Here is a 16235-nt window from a genome sequence, read left to right as displayed (position 1 = left end):
CCTATATACGAGATTATCTATATAACAATGAAATCAATTACAGTTAGTCAGATTCTCCCAAGCAAAGAGGTGAAAAACGGTGGCAGCCACTATTCTATTTACAAAGATACGTATACAATAGGGTTTCGGTCTGTGCCTCCACCACAGTATTAGCACAATTACCATTTCTCCTGGAATTATATATGTGTATCCATATTTTATGGATAAGACAAATCTGTAGTTTAACCATTCATGCAGTTATGGCAACATGCACTCTCCCTTATATAACCTTTATTTTTAAAATGACAAGTCTCTACAATACAAATAAAGATAGCCAGTTAAAACAACAAAGAAAAATGTACACAGGACAGACAGTCAGTTGGAGGGAAGCAGCATGCAGTAGTCCCAATAGTATGAGTAAAGTCTGCTTTTTTTTCCCCTCAGTATTTGAGGCCATAACCCACTGCAAGGTGGTGTCTGTTGCTGCTAAGTGGAGGGGAGTGCCATACAGCAGAGCTAGTGCGCTTATAATAGCGAGGTTTGCTCTTATAAAACAGTTCCTCCAATTTTGGGCTGTCAATGGTGCCATACATACGGTCCACATCCATGGGTTTATAGTACTGCTGACGAATAGCCTGAGCGAGTAAGTTACCTGTGAAGAAAGAAAACATGGTTGTAATTGTGTGGACTCTGCCGATTGGTGGTCGTACAACGGACTGAATTGTCAGGAGCAGTTTCATTAAGACCAATGTGCTTACCAGAAGCCCAGGCTGGGATGGGTTTCCTTGGCTGACTCTCGTCATCTGTGGAGTCGTCACTGTTCAAATCCATTCCATAGTTTTCTTCATTGACTTTAACTGATGGAGCTTTGTAGCTCTTAGGAGTCATCTCATAAGATTCACATGCAGGTGAGTTCTAGAGAAAAAAGGAAAATAGTGAGCTGAATGTGTTTTAGCAGTTACCATGCAACATCAGAAAGACAGCCCATATATTTCTATGCTAGTATTTGTGTGGGTGCAGTATATGATCATACACACCTGCATGTCTACAGTAACATTCATCACTGGAGCACTTGCTGCAGCCGCTTGTTCCTTGGCTTTTCTCTGCTGCTCCTCCTGGAGTCTCTTAGCTTCCTGCTCCTTATGCAGCCTCTCCAACCTTTCCTGTTCTAGGCGTTCCTGCTGCTCCTGCATTACAGAATAATGAAGGCACTTTGCTCATTCAAACAGCTTGTGCTTCTAAAATCACTACAAATTCATCACTTGTCTTTCAAATCCTTTACAGATGTCAACCAGGTATGTTAGGACCTAACAGCACATAAGTGACCAGAGTGAAGTCTGTTTAGATATGAAACATTTCTACTAGTCACAGGATAGGATGCAAATGTTATTAATGTACTTACCCTCTTCTTGCGCTCTTCTGCCTCTCGCCGCTGCTGCTCTTTCTCCTGTGCTGCTCGTTCCAGCTCTCTCTGTAGTTGCAGGGCCTTTTCTCTTTCTATCCTTTCTCTGCAGCACCACAACAGTTTTGTTATCAGTCATTAGATTGACAAGGAAAGGCCAACCTCACCATTAAGTTTTATCATCAGATACTTTGCAACTAGGGGTTTAAATGACTGTTTATGCAGCTCTAACCCAATTAAAACTAAAGTTTTGTTGTAGTAAAAAAAGGAGGGTTTTTTTTGGCAACCATAGTGATGAATATAATGCAATAAAAAAATGGTATAGCCAAACAGATTGTACAACAGCTCAGATATATGGAGTATAAATATTTGCAATACACATATATAACATACCTTTCTGCTCTGAGCCGCTCCTTCTCAGCTAACAGCTGCTGTTCTCTCTGCCTTTCTCTTTCTTGCTCTGCCTGCCTCTGCTCTGCTAACCTCTTTGCCTCTGCAATTTTCTTTTGCCTTTCCAGCTCTTCCTCTTCTCGCTTCTTTTGCAGAAGGTCTTGATGTCTGCGCTCCTCTTCCTCCTATATATGGGCAGACCAGATAATGGTTAGAGACTCCATTTGTCAGGATTTTTCTGTATAATGGTGCAGATAACAGGATAAACCAACCATTTGTTTGGCTTTTAGTTTCCGTGCCTCTTCCTCCTGTCTCCTCCTGCATTCAACTTCCTCCTGTTTTTTAGCTGTGATTTTTTTCTTTGCCTTCTCTTCTGCCATTCGGTCTTCTCGCACCTGCAAGCAAACCCAGATTACTAAAAGTTCTGCACGTGGAAACTTTTTAGATGAAATGGCAGACCTACAAGAGTACAACTTTCCCTTAATAAGCTATATCCGCTAAGGGATTGCTGAATACCTTCTGTATGTCAGTGACAAAATCCCTAAACAAAGTTTTACCTTCTCACTCTTCTCGTCAATCTGTGCAAACTTCTGCTCAATTTTCTTTTTCTTTTCTTCCTCTAGTTGCTCCACTCTCTCTCGGGCTTGCAGAACTTTACGTAACCGCTCTTCCCGGCGCCTAAAAATGACAAACAGATCAAATTCATCTGGTTATGCAGCTAAACAGTCACAGGCATGATGGTTACCAATGGACGCTATTCTTTAATACATAAGAGCATGGTGCTTACTGTACTGTGCCCAACTTTATCCATGTCAATTTGTATGGTTAATTTGTATTTATTTTTATCTAGCTAGTATTGTTTTCAGCTAAAAATGATACCCTGTAGTCCATTAAGGGGGGGGGGGGGGAATAGTTTTGCTGCAGTTCAGAGGAACCAGCTAAAACTAGAGGTTCTCTTGCTTTTCTGCATGATGCAGGTTTCTTGTAAGTAATGAAAAACTGCAGCTGTATCAGAATTTAATCTGAGCAGGAATCTTATTCTCAACCTCGCTAGCAAGCAATCAGTTGCTTGTTTTTCATATGAAGGACACTTACAGCTTCAACTCCTCCTGTTTGCGTTTTTTGCCCTCCTCAATTTTCTGCTTCCGCTGAAGTTCCGCCTCTTCCTTTTTGCGCAAAGCATCAAGGCGCTGTCGCTCCTTCTCCTGGAATAGATATGCAAGAGTGAGAACCAGACTACTTTTATCTGGGATTTATTATCAAGACAGCCACAGTGCTGAGGGAAAAAATAGTTCTGAATCCAGGGGAAAAAAGGAGTGCCCTAAAACACTGCCCAACACCCATTGTATAGTTTTATCTGGGACACCAAGACCCTTAAGAGTGATACTCAAAAACATGCAACCCTTCTGGCAAGCCTAGAGATGAAAGGAAGAATGATGAGTGAATGGGCTGCACAGCAAAATGAAAGACAATAATAAATACTTCTTTCAGTCAAAAGAAGTGGGAGCTGTAGTGCTAACAGCCAAGCTGGATTTGACCTCTCTGCCCTGCACCCATAGACCCCACACCAGTGACATCTAAACAAGCTAGAAATTACTTACTTCAGTCTCCAGTTATTGGAAAAAAAGAAAAAAAAATACTAAATATAAACGTATCAAACACTCCATATACTTCAGTTTAAAAGAAACAGCACAAGATAATCATAGCAGAATTATCAGCACAGTATAAGGGACACTATGCCCTCGCACTGTCATGCTGGAAGGTGCCCATTACGTATACAGGAAACTGTATGCCGAGGCAGTGTTAAAAGGGATTGCTTGAAAACTAACGCTCTATTAGATCTTTGAAAGAGAAATAACTGCCCTTTAAGTCAGCACTACAATTGTTTAAAAGAAAAAAAAACCCCACCCTTTAAAGTATATCCTAAATTAGGGTTCAGAAGCATATTTAACAAATATGCTCAAATTTATTATATGAAAATATATATATATTTTTTTTTTTCCCACCCCCCATCTGCCATCCATCCAACAGACAGCCCCTCTTAGCATATAACAAGTCACAGGACAGATATAGTACAATATTGGCATATCAGTCCTTTGGCCACAGTTCCACAAACCTCTAGAAAAGCACCCTAAATCTCAACCTTAATGACAATCAAGCTGGGCTTTCAGGTGTATAGGAGAGCAAATAGCCCAAATCTCACCTTAACTGGCATTCAGCCACTGCTCCAAGCCCTGCACTCACATGGGGGCTATACTATTTATTTTGAAACCACTACCTAACAGACTACCTTGCATACATGGTCCCTAAAGAGTCTGAAGCTTGAGTTTAGCACTTCAATTCTCAAAGTAGCACTTCATTGCTCATTCATGGCACACAAGTGGGCTTCATTCTCTTACCTTGGGGTCCATTTTGAGGGGTGTATTGCGTTTGATGAAGGATTTCATCATTATGTTTTTTCCAATAGAGCCTGGTGTCATCATGAGCAACTGGTTCTTTTGTACAGTGTGCAGAAAAGATTTCATGTGTGGAGGGGGCTTTACAATCTGCAGGAAAACAATGATTGAATTTATTACACCTGTTTTGTACAGTGGAACATGCATCACAATATAAGCACTAGGATAGTACCTTGCTAGGAGGGCATGGAGGTGACGGGGTCTTCTTTCTAGGAGGTGAACGCTCTCCTTCAGATGGCCTCTCGTCATCTGACAGTTCATCCACTGCTCGCTTGTAACTCTTTCTTCTATTAAGGACAGAGCCAGTATTGTCAGAATACATACGTACCCAACAAGATACAATACACTATAATGTGGGCGAGATCCTACCTGATATTCTGAGCATCATCGGTGGTCTCTGGTGTGGGTTCTGTAAAAGCAGACAAGTGATTACTGGGACAGTTTTACATTACCCACATTTTGATAGAGTGTAAAAGGGTAGTTTTAAATATATAGAAATGTAGCTGTAAAGCACCCATAACCACCACCTAACTCCACTACCACATAGACTAAGGTACAATGGGGCATATGCACAAACTGCAGGTTGGGTCAATTACAAAAAGGTGCACAGGAGATTCAGACATTAATATTTCAATTAGAGAAGGGGAAATATACAAAAGAAGGTATTGTGGTAGATCACTGTGGGGCCCTCTAACCATTTGCTGACTAAACATGTTCATTATGCAGTTGCACTGGTGTAAATGGAATACATTTATTCTATTAAGTGACTAACTAAAATTATGCCTTCCAAACGCTCAAATATAAATATTTACGTAACCATTTCTCTCCTTGGCTTAGTAGCCCATTACATAAAATAGATCGTCATGACATTACAGCAAGCAGCCATATACAGAAAGGCATTCCAAAGGGTGACACTATCTTACCTGCATCCATTGCCACCATTTGCCTTGTCACTCTTCTTTGAGGCTCTTCAGAATCAGGCAGGTTACTTATAGCAATCTTTTTAAAGGTACGTGAACGTAGGGAGCGCCTAGGGCTCTCTATTGTATGAGCCTAAATGATAGAAAAAACAGATAAATCCTTTAAGACGGCTTTGATATATCAAGTGATTAGCCAACCACTGAACTACATTGCACTATTACTGGGACTATTATTTAGTAAAGGAGTGACAGCATCATTGTTGATGGGTATTTAAAGGGCTGTTTTCACAGGTGCCTTATTCAAATTGTGTTTATTTCTGTTCATAATGTAATATAACAGTCATGTAGAAAACGTTGGCATCCAAATTAATCATTAGCACTTTCCCCTCCTTTTAGCAGACTTTACATTGCAGTCTAGTTGGCTCACTTGAATTAACAGTAATGGGCAACACTTAGAGCTGAATAGTTGTAATTTCATGCATCCTTCTAGTATTTGGAATGGTACAGTATAAAGGGGCTTCCAAAACAGAATTTACTCTAGCTTTGAGTAAACCACCAAATTGCTTAACTTAGCTACAATTTATTAATAAGCCCTGCTCTGAAAAGTTTATTGGTGACAAGCAAATGAAAACATTCCAGAAGTCTAGCAGTTAAGGGCTATCCTTAAGCAATGCAAGTGGCAAACGAAGATAGATAACGGAAGGCATATAATGGATATATTGAGATTTGTTCCTACCTCTTCGGATACTGACTCACTTGGGGCAGTTTCAGGTCTGCAAAAGGAATTCAAAGAAAAATTAATACCAGGATTCTTGCTGTAGAAAATCTATTTGACTCTGATTGTTATGCCTGCCCCATACCTGATTTTGATGGTGATCTCGTCATCGATTATTTCAATAGAGCTCTGGCCTGCAGAAAACAAGCAATGGCAGGAAATGTTACAGACACTTCTTTTAGTTCCTATATTAAACGTATGTATGCACCAAGTCTTAAGATGGCAATACACAGACCAGTAGTATCATATGGAACCTATTTTTGTATGATATTCAGTGCATGTATGGCAGATCAACAAGACAACATATCACAAAAGCTTTGGCTATCTGTTCAATCATCGGTCGGGTGGGTCAAAAGATTTTGATCAGGCACCCAAGCAAAATCGGCATTTAGGGCTGAATCGTCAGGTGGAGGTAGAGTCCTTGTTTCCAACATCAATGGAGGAAACAAACCAATGGTTGCAGGAAAAATTGTTATTGGTACATGTATGGCCCCCTTAACAGTCCTCAGTATAGATTTGCTATTAGGGGCTGTCATGATGTATAAAGTCAATAACACAAGAAAATTGGATTTGTCCTAAAAAGTGCATGGAAGATACCTTAATTAAGAAGTTGCCCCAAAATATTAAAGGAACAGCAACAACAAAAAATGAAAGCGTATAAAAGAAATTACAATATAATTTAGTGTTGCCCTGCACTGGTTGTGTGTTTGGCTATAAAGCTCAAACAAAGCTGCTGTGTAGCCATGGGGGCAGCCATTCAAAGGAGAAAAGGCATAGGTTACATAACAGATAAAACATTCTGTTATCTGCTATATAACCTGTGCCTTTTCTCCTGCCCCCATGGCTACACAGCATGGTATTTATATAAACTATAGTAGTGTTACTGTAGCAAACAGTATATTATATATTATTAATTTTTTGGTGTTACTGTTCCTTTAAGGGCAAATAAAGCCCACCTTTCTTAGAATATTTAGCATTTAGATACATTTTACCATACTCTTATAAATCTTAGTGGGGCTGGATGACAGAAGGTATTTATACCCATTTTTGTACATGTACAGTCATGTGCCCTGCGAGACAAGGTCTGCTGAAGGACAGGGGACAAGAAAAGGGGGTTATAACATTAATTAGGATAAAAATTCCACCATAATTTTCAGATAAAGCCCACATGGCCACTTGCATGTAAATGAGCAAACTTACAGCTCCTCTGGCTTGAGGCAGAAGAGGTCTCCATCGCTGCTTTCTTCTTTGCAATTGACTGGCGAATAGACTTCCGCACAGCTTCACGAGTCATGCTTTCCCTCTTGCTGGCCAGAGAGAACTGACTAGCGAGCGAGGAACGGCGGCTGCTGGGTTTTACGACCACCAGGCTACGACGCACTGATCGGCGGTCGGATTTTGATCCTGTAGGTGTTACACTTTGATTTGTGAGATTGAGTGGTTGCTCATTTGCCAGCTCATTAGCAGGACGTGGGGACTCACAGGTCAGATCCACCATTTCAGCTGCCTCTATTGGCGTGGAGCTTCCGGCAATCTTAAGTTTGGCTGCAGCTCTGCTTTTGTTTTCAGGCGTAACTGGGACTGCTGGAGTCTCAGGGACTGGTGGTGGCACTACAGTGTTCACTATTTCTGAGATAGTGTCCTTTGCAATCTTGGGGACAGGTAGTACATCAGTCTTCATCTCAGACTCCTCAGTGGCTGACCCTACAAGCTTCTGCTCTGCACTTCTGCGATCTTGCTCACTGATAGTAACCTGGACATTTTTTTGGTACAGCTGAGATGGCGACTCAGGCAAAGCCATCTCTACCACAGACGGACACATTATGCTGGCTTGTGCCCTTGCCCGGGTCATCCTTTTTGGCTGTGCTGGTTCTTCCTGCATAGAATCCTCATTTGTTTTGTTCTGATTTCTAATCGAAAGCCTGCGTACAGAATTGCTCCAGTTGGCACTGCTTCGTCGGCGGGATATCCTGTAAAGTCAAAAGGCAAGATTGATAAAGACCAACAGACATTTAACAGTGCAAGTATCCTACAGAAAAGGTTTCATTAACTTTCTTGGAAGCAAAAGACATGGAATGGAAACTAGTGCCAATATAGCGGCAGCAGAACTGCAAATTCCAGGATGAGAGTTTAAATTGGGATAAGAAGCTTTTAGTAGCAATTTATGTTAACTGGCATCTGCCCATGTTCCGAATGAATACTGGCAACATTTTAGTAAATATTATTGAAGAGAAAGTATCTGTATATTACTTTCCATGCATATATAACAACTGAGAGCAAATCCTTTAAGCAATGAACTCTCACCTACGCCCACTGGGATCACGATTCTCATCTGGTACAATTGAGGTTCTTTTCTTCCTCCGTCTCTTTTGAGATGGAGTCTTAGGCATCAGCTCAGGTTCAGCATTAAAGTCACTAAGGGAGAGAGATGAATTGCGATTGGATCATGTAAAACATTAACCTGCACACTCTTTGGAAATTGCAGTGTAAAGCCACATCCTACGGAGCCAATCAAACTTAAACTATACATATTAATTTAAACTCAAAATAATCCGCTATGAGAACTTAAATTGAACACACCCATGTATTTGTGAGTGGAGGCTGCAAAAATACTTTTTCTAGACAGCTATTCTTGCTCACAGTTCGCTAATAAGTAAGCAAAATAGGTATAGAAAATAAACCAACATTATAAATAAGATGCCTTCCCTTAAACTCAAGACAAACAATAGAAGCAGGCTTGTTTCTTCCCTCAAGCAGAACTTTCTGCATTCCAGATGTATTGCGCACACCTATCTATACATATACCAAACAAAAGCCCTACAGGCACACAGTCTGGACTGAAACAATATTTTAAATCAATTCAGAAGAAATATTTGTAGGATTTAATTAGAGCTTTTGGGCTGGAGGAAGTGGATTTCTTGCAAACATTATTATATATTCCACATTTTCTGGATACAGTCTTGCAGAACAGAGGTATGGAATGTATTACGTATTTTATAAATGTTAAAGGGTTACACAGTTAATCTGGGTTGCCTGGCAAGAAGGCATTCCAGTAACAAAAAAATCAAGTTAACCCGGAAGCTGTTTCAGATTAGCTTTCTTTGCCAAACAATAACCACAACCTAAACAATATGGTTAAAAACTTAACATGCTTGTGACCTAAAAATTCTAGGGCGAACTTTCAATTTCTGGGTACAAGTGCATCATCAATACCGACTGTTTGCAGTGATAGGATAGGCTAAAGGGCACTACTGGGGAGAGACTTGCAGATATGCCTGCATTTGTTAAATAGTTATAAATAAAAAAAAATAACTAAGGCCCATAAAGCATTTATCCAGTTCACTTGCTAGTCAACATTTGCTACTTGGACCAACCAATCAGGAAATACAAACTGGACTCCTGCCACCCTTTTACAGGAATGGGCATCACAAAAACCTTTGTGGCACTAAACTCTTGCCTCCCCAGGACCTTTATTACTTACCAGAAGAAACAGCCATGACATGGAGCTTAAGAGGGAAACAGACCCGTTTGGCTGACGCAACCCATGGAAACAGTGCATCCAGCCTATAGATCCACTCCACAAACACAATGCAATGGTTGCAGCAAACATGTGATGGGACTTTAGAGTTTGACACTGGTAAGTAATAGGGCATTAGGAAAGGCAGGGATTATTGTTTAAAAAGATATTATATATGATTATATGATGCTAAATCAGTAGACTGAGCATGCATTCCATATCTAGCGATAGAGTAATAAGTGTCGAATTGTTATGGTTCATACAGAACGCACCTGCTGAACATTTTTCTTGCCTCTTCTTCAATCTCCAGAAGCCAAACCATGTGCTTGCTGTCAAGAGTCCGAACAAACTCCTCCGTCTTGCGAGCACACACCTGCAAGAGGTGGGACAGGCACTCCGCGTCGTTCATGGTGGAACCTGCAAAATAAAGAGGACTTACTAATAGCAGATAACATTACAATGAAAGTCATCAGCAGACAACTTGGCTTTATTAGAAACATAACTTGTAGTTTACTCTCATAGAGGGTCAAACATATACCAAACAGGAGACAACTAGATCCTGTCACACAATGCAGTGTAGTAAAGCCTTGGGTATAAAACACACAGAGCAATTTAGTAGCATCTACTTGTCACAGCTACTAAACGCCAGAAAATACCCTGCCATAGACAATACTGAGAATTGCTTCTGATAAAACACAGACAGTCATCAGTAAATGATCAACATTGTCTATTTTAGTAGCTGTGACAAGTAGCTGCTACAAGTAGCTCTGTGTGTCTTCACCCTAACAGACCAGGGGATACCAAAATGCCAATTTCTGTGAGAGAAAAAAGCATCCCCAATGACACTCCTCAGAAAATTCTACATGAGCTGACAAGAACACCGTGCAGGAGATGCTGCCAGCAGTAGTCACTTAACCTTTTGGTGGCCAGCCAGTGCAATGCTGTCTAAAACTGCTAATAATATGAAAACTACAACAAAAAAAATGAATGTACATTGCTGGCAAACAGAGTACTATCAATGTATTTATATGCTTCCAGGTTTTGTTTAAGTCAGTGAAACAAAAAGCAGACTTGGAGCACTCCTGCAGCTGGCATGGAATGAGTTAAATAAAAGTCTTGGTGGGTTGTGACAAAATAAGCAAAAAATTAAAAATTTAAACTAGTGGTTTTAAGATTTATTTGTATTTTTTAGGTGATACCCCTGCGTTAAGATACAAAACAAGATTGGGGGCCTCTTAAGCAGAAAGCAAAATAATTAGATTTAAAAAAAATGATTTCCTGCCTCTCTATAATAAGACAATACTCTGTACTTGATGGTAACCAAGTTGCATGAATTTATATTGGTTTCAATAAAACAAAAACCAATTCCTAAGCATTTTGGGTATCAGACCCCACACTGCAGTACAGCAATCCCCATAACTGACCCTTATGTTAGGATTACACACATAAATAGGAAAACAAACACAACCTCTACAATATCCAACGTAATTTTAAATTATGATGCCACCCCCAGTCATTGCCCCAGGCTTTCCTATAGCAGCCAACTCTGCATTGAGCTAAATATGTCAGGCTGGGCCATTTCAACACAAGGGGGGGGGACCGGTCCATTTAAACCCGAAGGGGTCAGCGCTGGTCATTTAAACCCAAAGGGGGCATGCCGGCCCCATACGGCTTGAGGATATTATGTCCGGCTGGTAGAGGGAGAAAGCCTTGGATAGTGCGTAGTTATTCGCGACAAATACGGGGCTTATAGGGAACCCAGATAGAGAGAAGGGGTGAGGGACAGAGCTGTGCAGCTGCAGCGCATCAGAGGTTGTTAGAGGCCAGTCTGGAACCTCCAGCAGTGGAGATAGAGCCTCACAGCGGCCAGCCGGGCAGTCTGACAGGAACCTATGAGAAGCATGCCGTGGGCACGGAAAGGGTTAACATTAGCCGGCACTTACCGATTCCGGGTCCCGTACCGTGCGCTGCTTTGTAACCCGCTCTTATTTTCCTTTGCGTTTTTTCCCACCCCGTCCTGCACAAGCGGTGCCTTCCTCTCCCGCCCAAAGAGTTCAAATGTTTCAAAAACCTAACGGCCGTAGCTGAGAGGCTGTGACATCAGAAGGAGGGGCTTGCGAACCCAGGCTCGCTCATTGATTGGTTAGCTTGACACCTAGGGGGCGGGGCTGTTTGGGGAAGGAAAGTAGCTCTATGGTAGTGGAGGACTCACAAATGCGCTAGTGGGATATTATACTAAATAATTGCGTTTGTTGTACTATTGTGCAGGTACTGTCTGCTTAAAGCTCAGTACGCAGATCCGGATTTGTACTGAATGGGGCTCTAGAAGCGTAATCCTTTCGGTCCCAACATGCTGCTCGCAAAAATGAGAACATTTACGGAAAAAACTACTGTAGCTGCAATGGGTCATTTAAATGCGCGTTTAGATTATTTCTTTATCTAAGCGACAGTCCTGGTGCTTTATGGCTGTGATTATAGTGATGTTTTTGCGGCAACTCACCTTCTCTGAAAATATTTACGAAGGTTGATTGGCTCCTGACAGCACTGACCATAGTGTCTGTGATTGTCATAGGGGCATTAGGGCAAGGACTGATGTGAATACAATAAGAATGTGATTGTTTTTGAAATTGTGTATAAAAAAAAACAATTTGATGCAGGCCTAAGGTATGGATGCCCAAGACATGCCCCCTGCTGTTTTCTGCCACCCCCCCCCCCCCCCCCTTTTCAACTTCCTAATGCACAGGGCCAGAGTACCACAAGGCCTAACAGTATGTGCCCAAGAGCCTACCCCCCCCCCCCCCATGTAATGCAGTTTGGTTTTTTTATATATAAAAAATATATAAAATAATTAGGGTTCAAATTTAGTTCAGAAGTCAGACAGATCTTTCCAGAGGTTTCAAACCTTATGGATCCAGTGCATCCACAGTTAAAAAAAAGTAGCATTTCTATCATGCTGAGCTTGAGAATAATATGTTGTTTTCTAATTCTTATATATGATCATTTCTGCTTGTGAGTTGCATCAAAATGAGAACTGCTATAAAGGGAGACCATGTTCTACATCAGGGATCCTAAACCTTTTTTTATCCCTGAGACACACTCAAATGTAAAGAGAGTTGGGGAGCAACACATGCAACATGTTCCTGGGGTGCCAAATAAGGGCTGTAATTGGCTATCTGATAGCCCCTATGTGGCCTGGCAGCCTACAGAGTTCAGAGTTCAGTTTGGCAGTACACCTGGTTTTTATGTAACCAAAATGTGACTTTAAGCCAGTAATCTAAAAATAAGCAGCTGCTTTGACGCCCCTGGGAGTAATTTCCAAGGGGTTTGTGGGTAACATATTGCCCCTGAGCCACTGTTCTACACATTTTACACATTTCTGGATTTTGGTCCACCTAGTGGATAAAAATGGGTGCTGCTGTTTTGTCTCATTTAGATGAAAAATTAATTGTTGAGATTTGCCAAAATCAAATGTTTTTCAAATTTGTTATGTAGAGAGTCATATTCTGAGGCATTTTTCAATGAAGATTTTTTTAATTTTTGTAGATTTTTTACAAATTACTTAACTTTCTGTCCAGCAGATCTCCAGTCTGGAATTTCAGCATCTGCCTGGTTGCTAGGGTCCAATTGATGCTAGTAGTGGTGCAATTCAGGAGGGTGGCCACTCCAGGGCTTGTAACTAAAGTTTCATTTTGTTTCAGTGCAGAGATTAAACTGCTAGCTCACATTTGAGTTAACATTTTGTATTTATACAACTTATCAGGTGGGCAGGTGGAAGGTAATAGTTTCACAGCATCATCTACAGGTAGTAGAGCCTTGTAATTCAGTGATATCTAGAAGGCAGCAGGGTATGCAGGGGCTACTGTTCAAGGACACAGGAATTTAGTATATGCTGGTCAATATCATCTGTAGTGGTTACATAACATATAGAAACTGACAGTGGGTGCTGGGAATTTTAGACTGTCAGAGAGAGTGTCACAGGGTTTGGATATACTTGGCGATGAAGTTAACAACAAGTGACACTTTCTTACTGAGGCCCTTCTCCATCTGTGGTTGCCTTCTGGCTGGTGCTTTACTGGCCTGGCCAGGATTCCATTACTTTTAATATTAACAGACAGCAGGGCACTTATTTCACCTTCTGTCCACAGGGTCCACCCTCTTATTGGCCAGTATCTGGCATCTGCCCTGCCTCAGGCGGCCAGTTGCTAAAGCTTCCTCCCATTGGCTGCACCTGTAGGAAGTCATCTCGCAGACATGCAGTATAAGTGTCTCTCCCACTGGCTCCAGTTGCAGAAAGAATGGATGTTACTTGTGAGAAGAAAGGGAGAATCTGTGTGTGTTTTTAAAACAGCAGCATACCTAGAAATTACTGGACCCCTAAGCTGAGACTAGAGGAATTAGCAGTTTTATGAATATTTAGGGGCACATTTACTAATCCACGAACGCTCCGAAGGTGTCCGAATGCGTTTTTTTCGTAATGATCGGTATTTTGCAATTTTTTCGTAAATTGTCGCAACTTTTTCGTAGCCATTAAGATTTGCGCGAATTGTCGCAACTTTTTCATAGCCGTCGCGCGAAGTACGAAAGTTTCGGATTCATTCAAGCTTCAGTATCGTGACTTTCCTTGGGCCAGGTTGGAGCTGCAGAGTGCCATTGAGCCCTATGGGAGGCTTCCAAAATCATGCAAAGTCTGAAAGGTTTGCCCGCCGTTTACGAGCGCTCAATACGAAAAAGTCGCGACAATATACGAGCAAATTGTAATGGCTACGAAAAAGTTGCGGCAATTCGCGCAAGTCGTAATGGTTACGAAAAAGTCGCGACAATTTCCGAAAAAGTCGTAACGGCGACGAAAAAATTGCAAAAAATACGAAAAAGTCGCAAAATGTTTGTTTTCCAATCCGAATTTTTCCCATTCGGATTTGTGGATTAGTAAATCAGCCCCTTAGTCAGGGCCCATATTTCTCTATTCTCCCGGGCTCACAACAACTGGGTTTCCTGTCTGTACTGATTTAACCTGGGCACTGTGTGTCTCTGAGCTTGTGTAAGGAGTGCAACTACATAGGGCCCATCCTCTAGTTGGGCCCGTCGGGTGGCCTGCAGAACTCCCTCCTGCCATAGTGATGATAAGTTTTTGCCATGGAAGGGTGTAAAACTGGGGTTCTGTTGCAAATTTTCAAATTTGACACCAGGCCCATTTACCTGGTGTGTGCTTTATGTGCCAGTGTTGAAATGAGACCTTTCTGGGCCTTAGAGTGGTTTGTTTAAAATGCACCAATAGCCCATCATATTTCCCAGCTGTTTTGTTGCAGCTACTGCTTGTAGGTCGAACATAGAGAGGTGGCAACATAGGCAGAGAACTTACTGGGAAGGTGGAATGCTAGGGGTACTACCAAGAAGCAGAGCCTTGTCTTTATTTAGGCACCTGAGGACCTGTGCCTAGGGCGGCAGCCCTCAGGTGCCTTTATAATTGATAATATAAAATAAAAACCCTCCACAGACCACTACATACAACAGTTGTATCTTTGACTTGGACTGCTGCCACCCCCCCCCCCCTTGGATCTGACACCTTTGCCTTTATTACCTCTTCCTCATACAGCTTGTATCTTTCCTTCCTCCTCCACTCATCAGGATAAAGAGTATGAATGTGACGTAGAATAGAAGTGAAGACTAACATTGGAATTTTGGTCTGAAAACAGGTGCTTTTGTTTCAGAAGAGTTCAGAGGAGTTCCTAAAAATGACATTGCATGTGTTTTATAAAACAACAGTATTTGTAAGCAAACATCTCGGACAACAGTAAGCTCCTGGAATTTACAGCATTCCCATGAATCTATGTTGTATTGTGCTAAACAGAGCAACTGAAGCTCCTCCCTTTCACCTTTGTTGTGATTGTTTTGACCTACACATAAGCAGAAGTCCATTGTACAGGGGAATTATCTGTGCATGTACATTGTGGCTTGGGTGAGGGCATCCTTCTACACACCTTCCTTTTGCTCACTATTTAGTGAGAATGAATTAGGGTGCAATAGGACTATAATACATAGCTGTCAACTAGCGTGGGATGAGGGAAACTGCAGCACACACAACGCGCTGCCAAAATTTGTGACCTGGCCAAATGTGGGGACCCAGTAACGTCAATGTGCATGTGTGTGAAGCCCATGCTCATTGCATATGCGCAGTTTAAAAGAATTAGTAAAAAAAATGTTTAAACGGGGAATAGGATGCCAGGAGAAGAGTCTCTGAATTGGGTAATTGCGGGGAAAACCAGGAGAGCTGACAGCTTTGAAAATTCCCCAGATAAATGCAGTGGCAATTTTATGAAAATACCTCCCACAAACCTGCCTGTTTTATATATAACACCCCAGAAGACATGACAAGGTACATGCCAATTCCACATGCAAACCCCCCAGAACACACAGTAGTATATATACAGTGTACAGTGTCAGTTTAATTGATAATATCACAGCAGGACAAATGCAATGGCAACTTTATGTATAATACCTCCATAGGGAAATGTTTGTTTGGGGAGGCTTGCCCCCTCCATGCCAACAATATAATTTGTCCATGTTTGCCCTATTTTGTGTGCTGTGCTATGTGGGGCAGTTCCATAAATCCAGCGTCTCAGAACTTTTATGTTCAAATTCCCAGCTTGCATAACTTGTCCATCTTCACCCTTCCATATGCACATAAGACTTGTTACACAAGATGTGAGTCAGCTGTCTGCTACTCTTCCCCATTGGTCAGGTGGTTTTACCACTGCAGGTTACACAACAGTGACACACAAAAAATCTGGAACAACTC

At 41.5% G+C, this 16235-nt stretch overlaps 1 protein-coding gene across 3 annotated transcripts; it reads right to left on the bottom strand.

Moving 5' to 3' along the window:
* Positions 1-253: 253 nt before the first annotated feature.
* On the bottom strand, positions 254-11537 carry incenp (inner centromere protein). 3 transcript variants are annotated; one of them, XM_012960973.2, is made up of 19 exons: positions 11383-11537; positions 9712-9856; positions 8227-8337; positions 7123-7892; positions 6008-6056; positions 5884-5920; positions 5151-5280; positions 4597-4636; positions 4400-4514; positions 4171-4317; positions 3373-3378; positions 2867-2976; positions 2329-2449; positions 2044-2166; positions 1775-1956; positions 1382-1487; positions 1017-1166; positions 738-894; positions 420-631 (listed from the first exon to the last, which is right to left on the bottom strand). In XM_012960973.2, exons 2-19 carry the CDS (start codon positions 9846-9848, stop codon positions 420-422), a joined length of 2703 nt encoding a protein of 900 aa, XP_012816427.1. In that variant the 5' UTR covers positions 9849-9856; positions 11383-11537. The 3 variants fall into 3 exon arrangements, with proteins under 3 accessions (XP_031755909.1, NP_001121150.1, XP_012816427.1); XM_031900049.1 differs by lacking the exon at positions 11383-11537 and having other exon boundaries at positions 254-631; positions 9712-9848; NM_001127678.1 differs by lacking the exon at positions 3373-3378 and having other exon boundaries at positions 256-631; positions 11383-11433.
* Positions 11538-16235: the final 4698 nt, after the last annotated feature.

The sequence above is a fragment of the Xenopus tropicalis genome, chromosome 4, assembly GCF_000004195.4.
Source record: "Xenopus tropicalis strain Nigerian chromosome 4, UCB_Xtro_10.0, whole genome shotgun sequence".
Classification (NCBI taxonomy): domain Eukaryota; kingdom Metazoa; phylum Chordata; class Amphibia; order Anura; family Pipidae; genus Xenopus; species Xenopus tropicalis.
The sequence above is the reverse complement of the archived record's forward strand: the minus strand, read 5'-3'. Positions and strand labels throughout refer to the sequence as shown.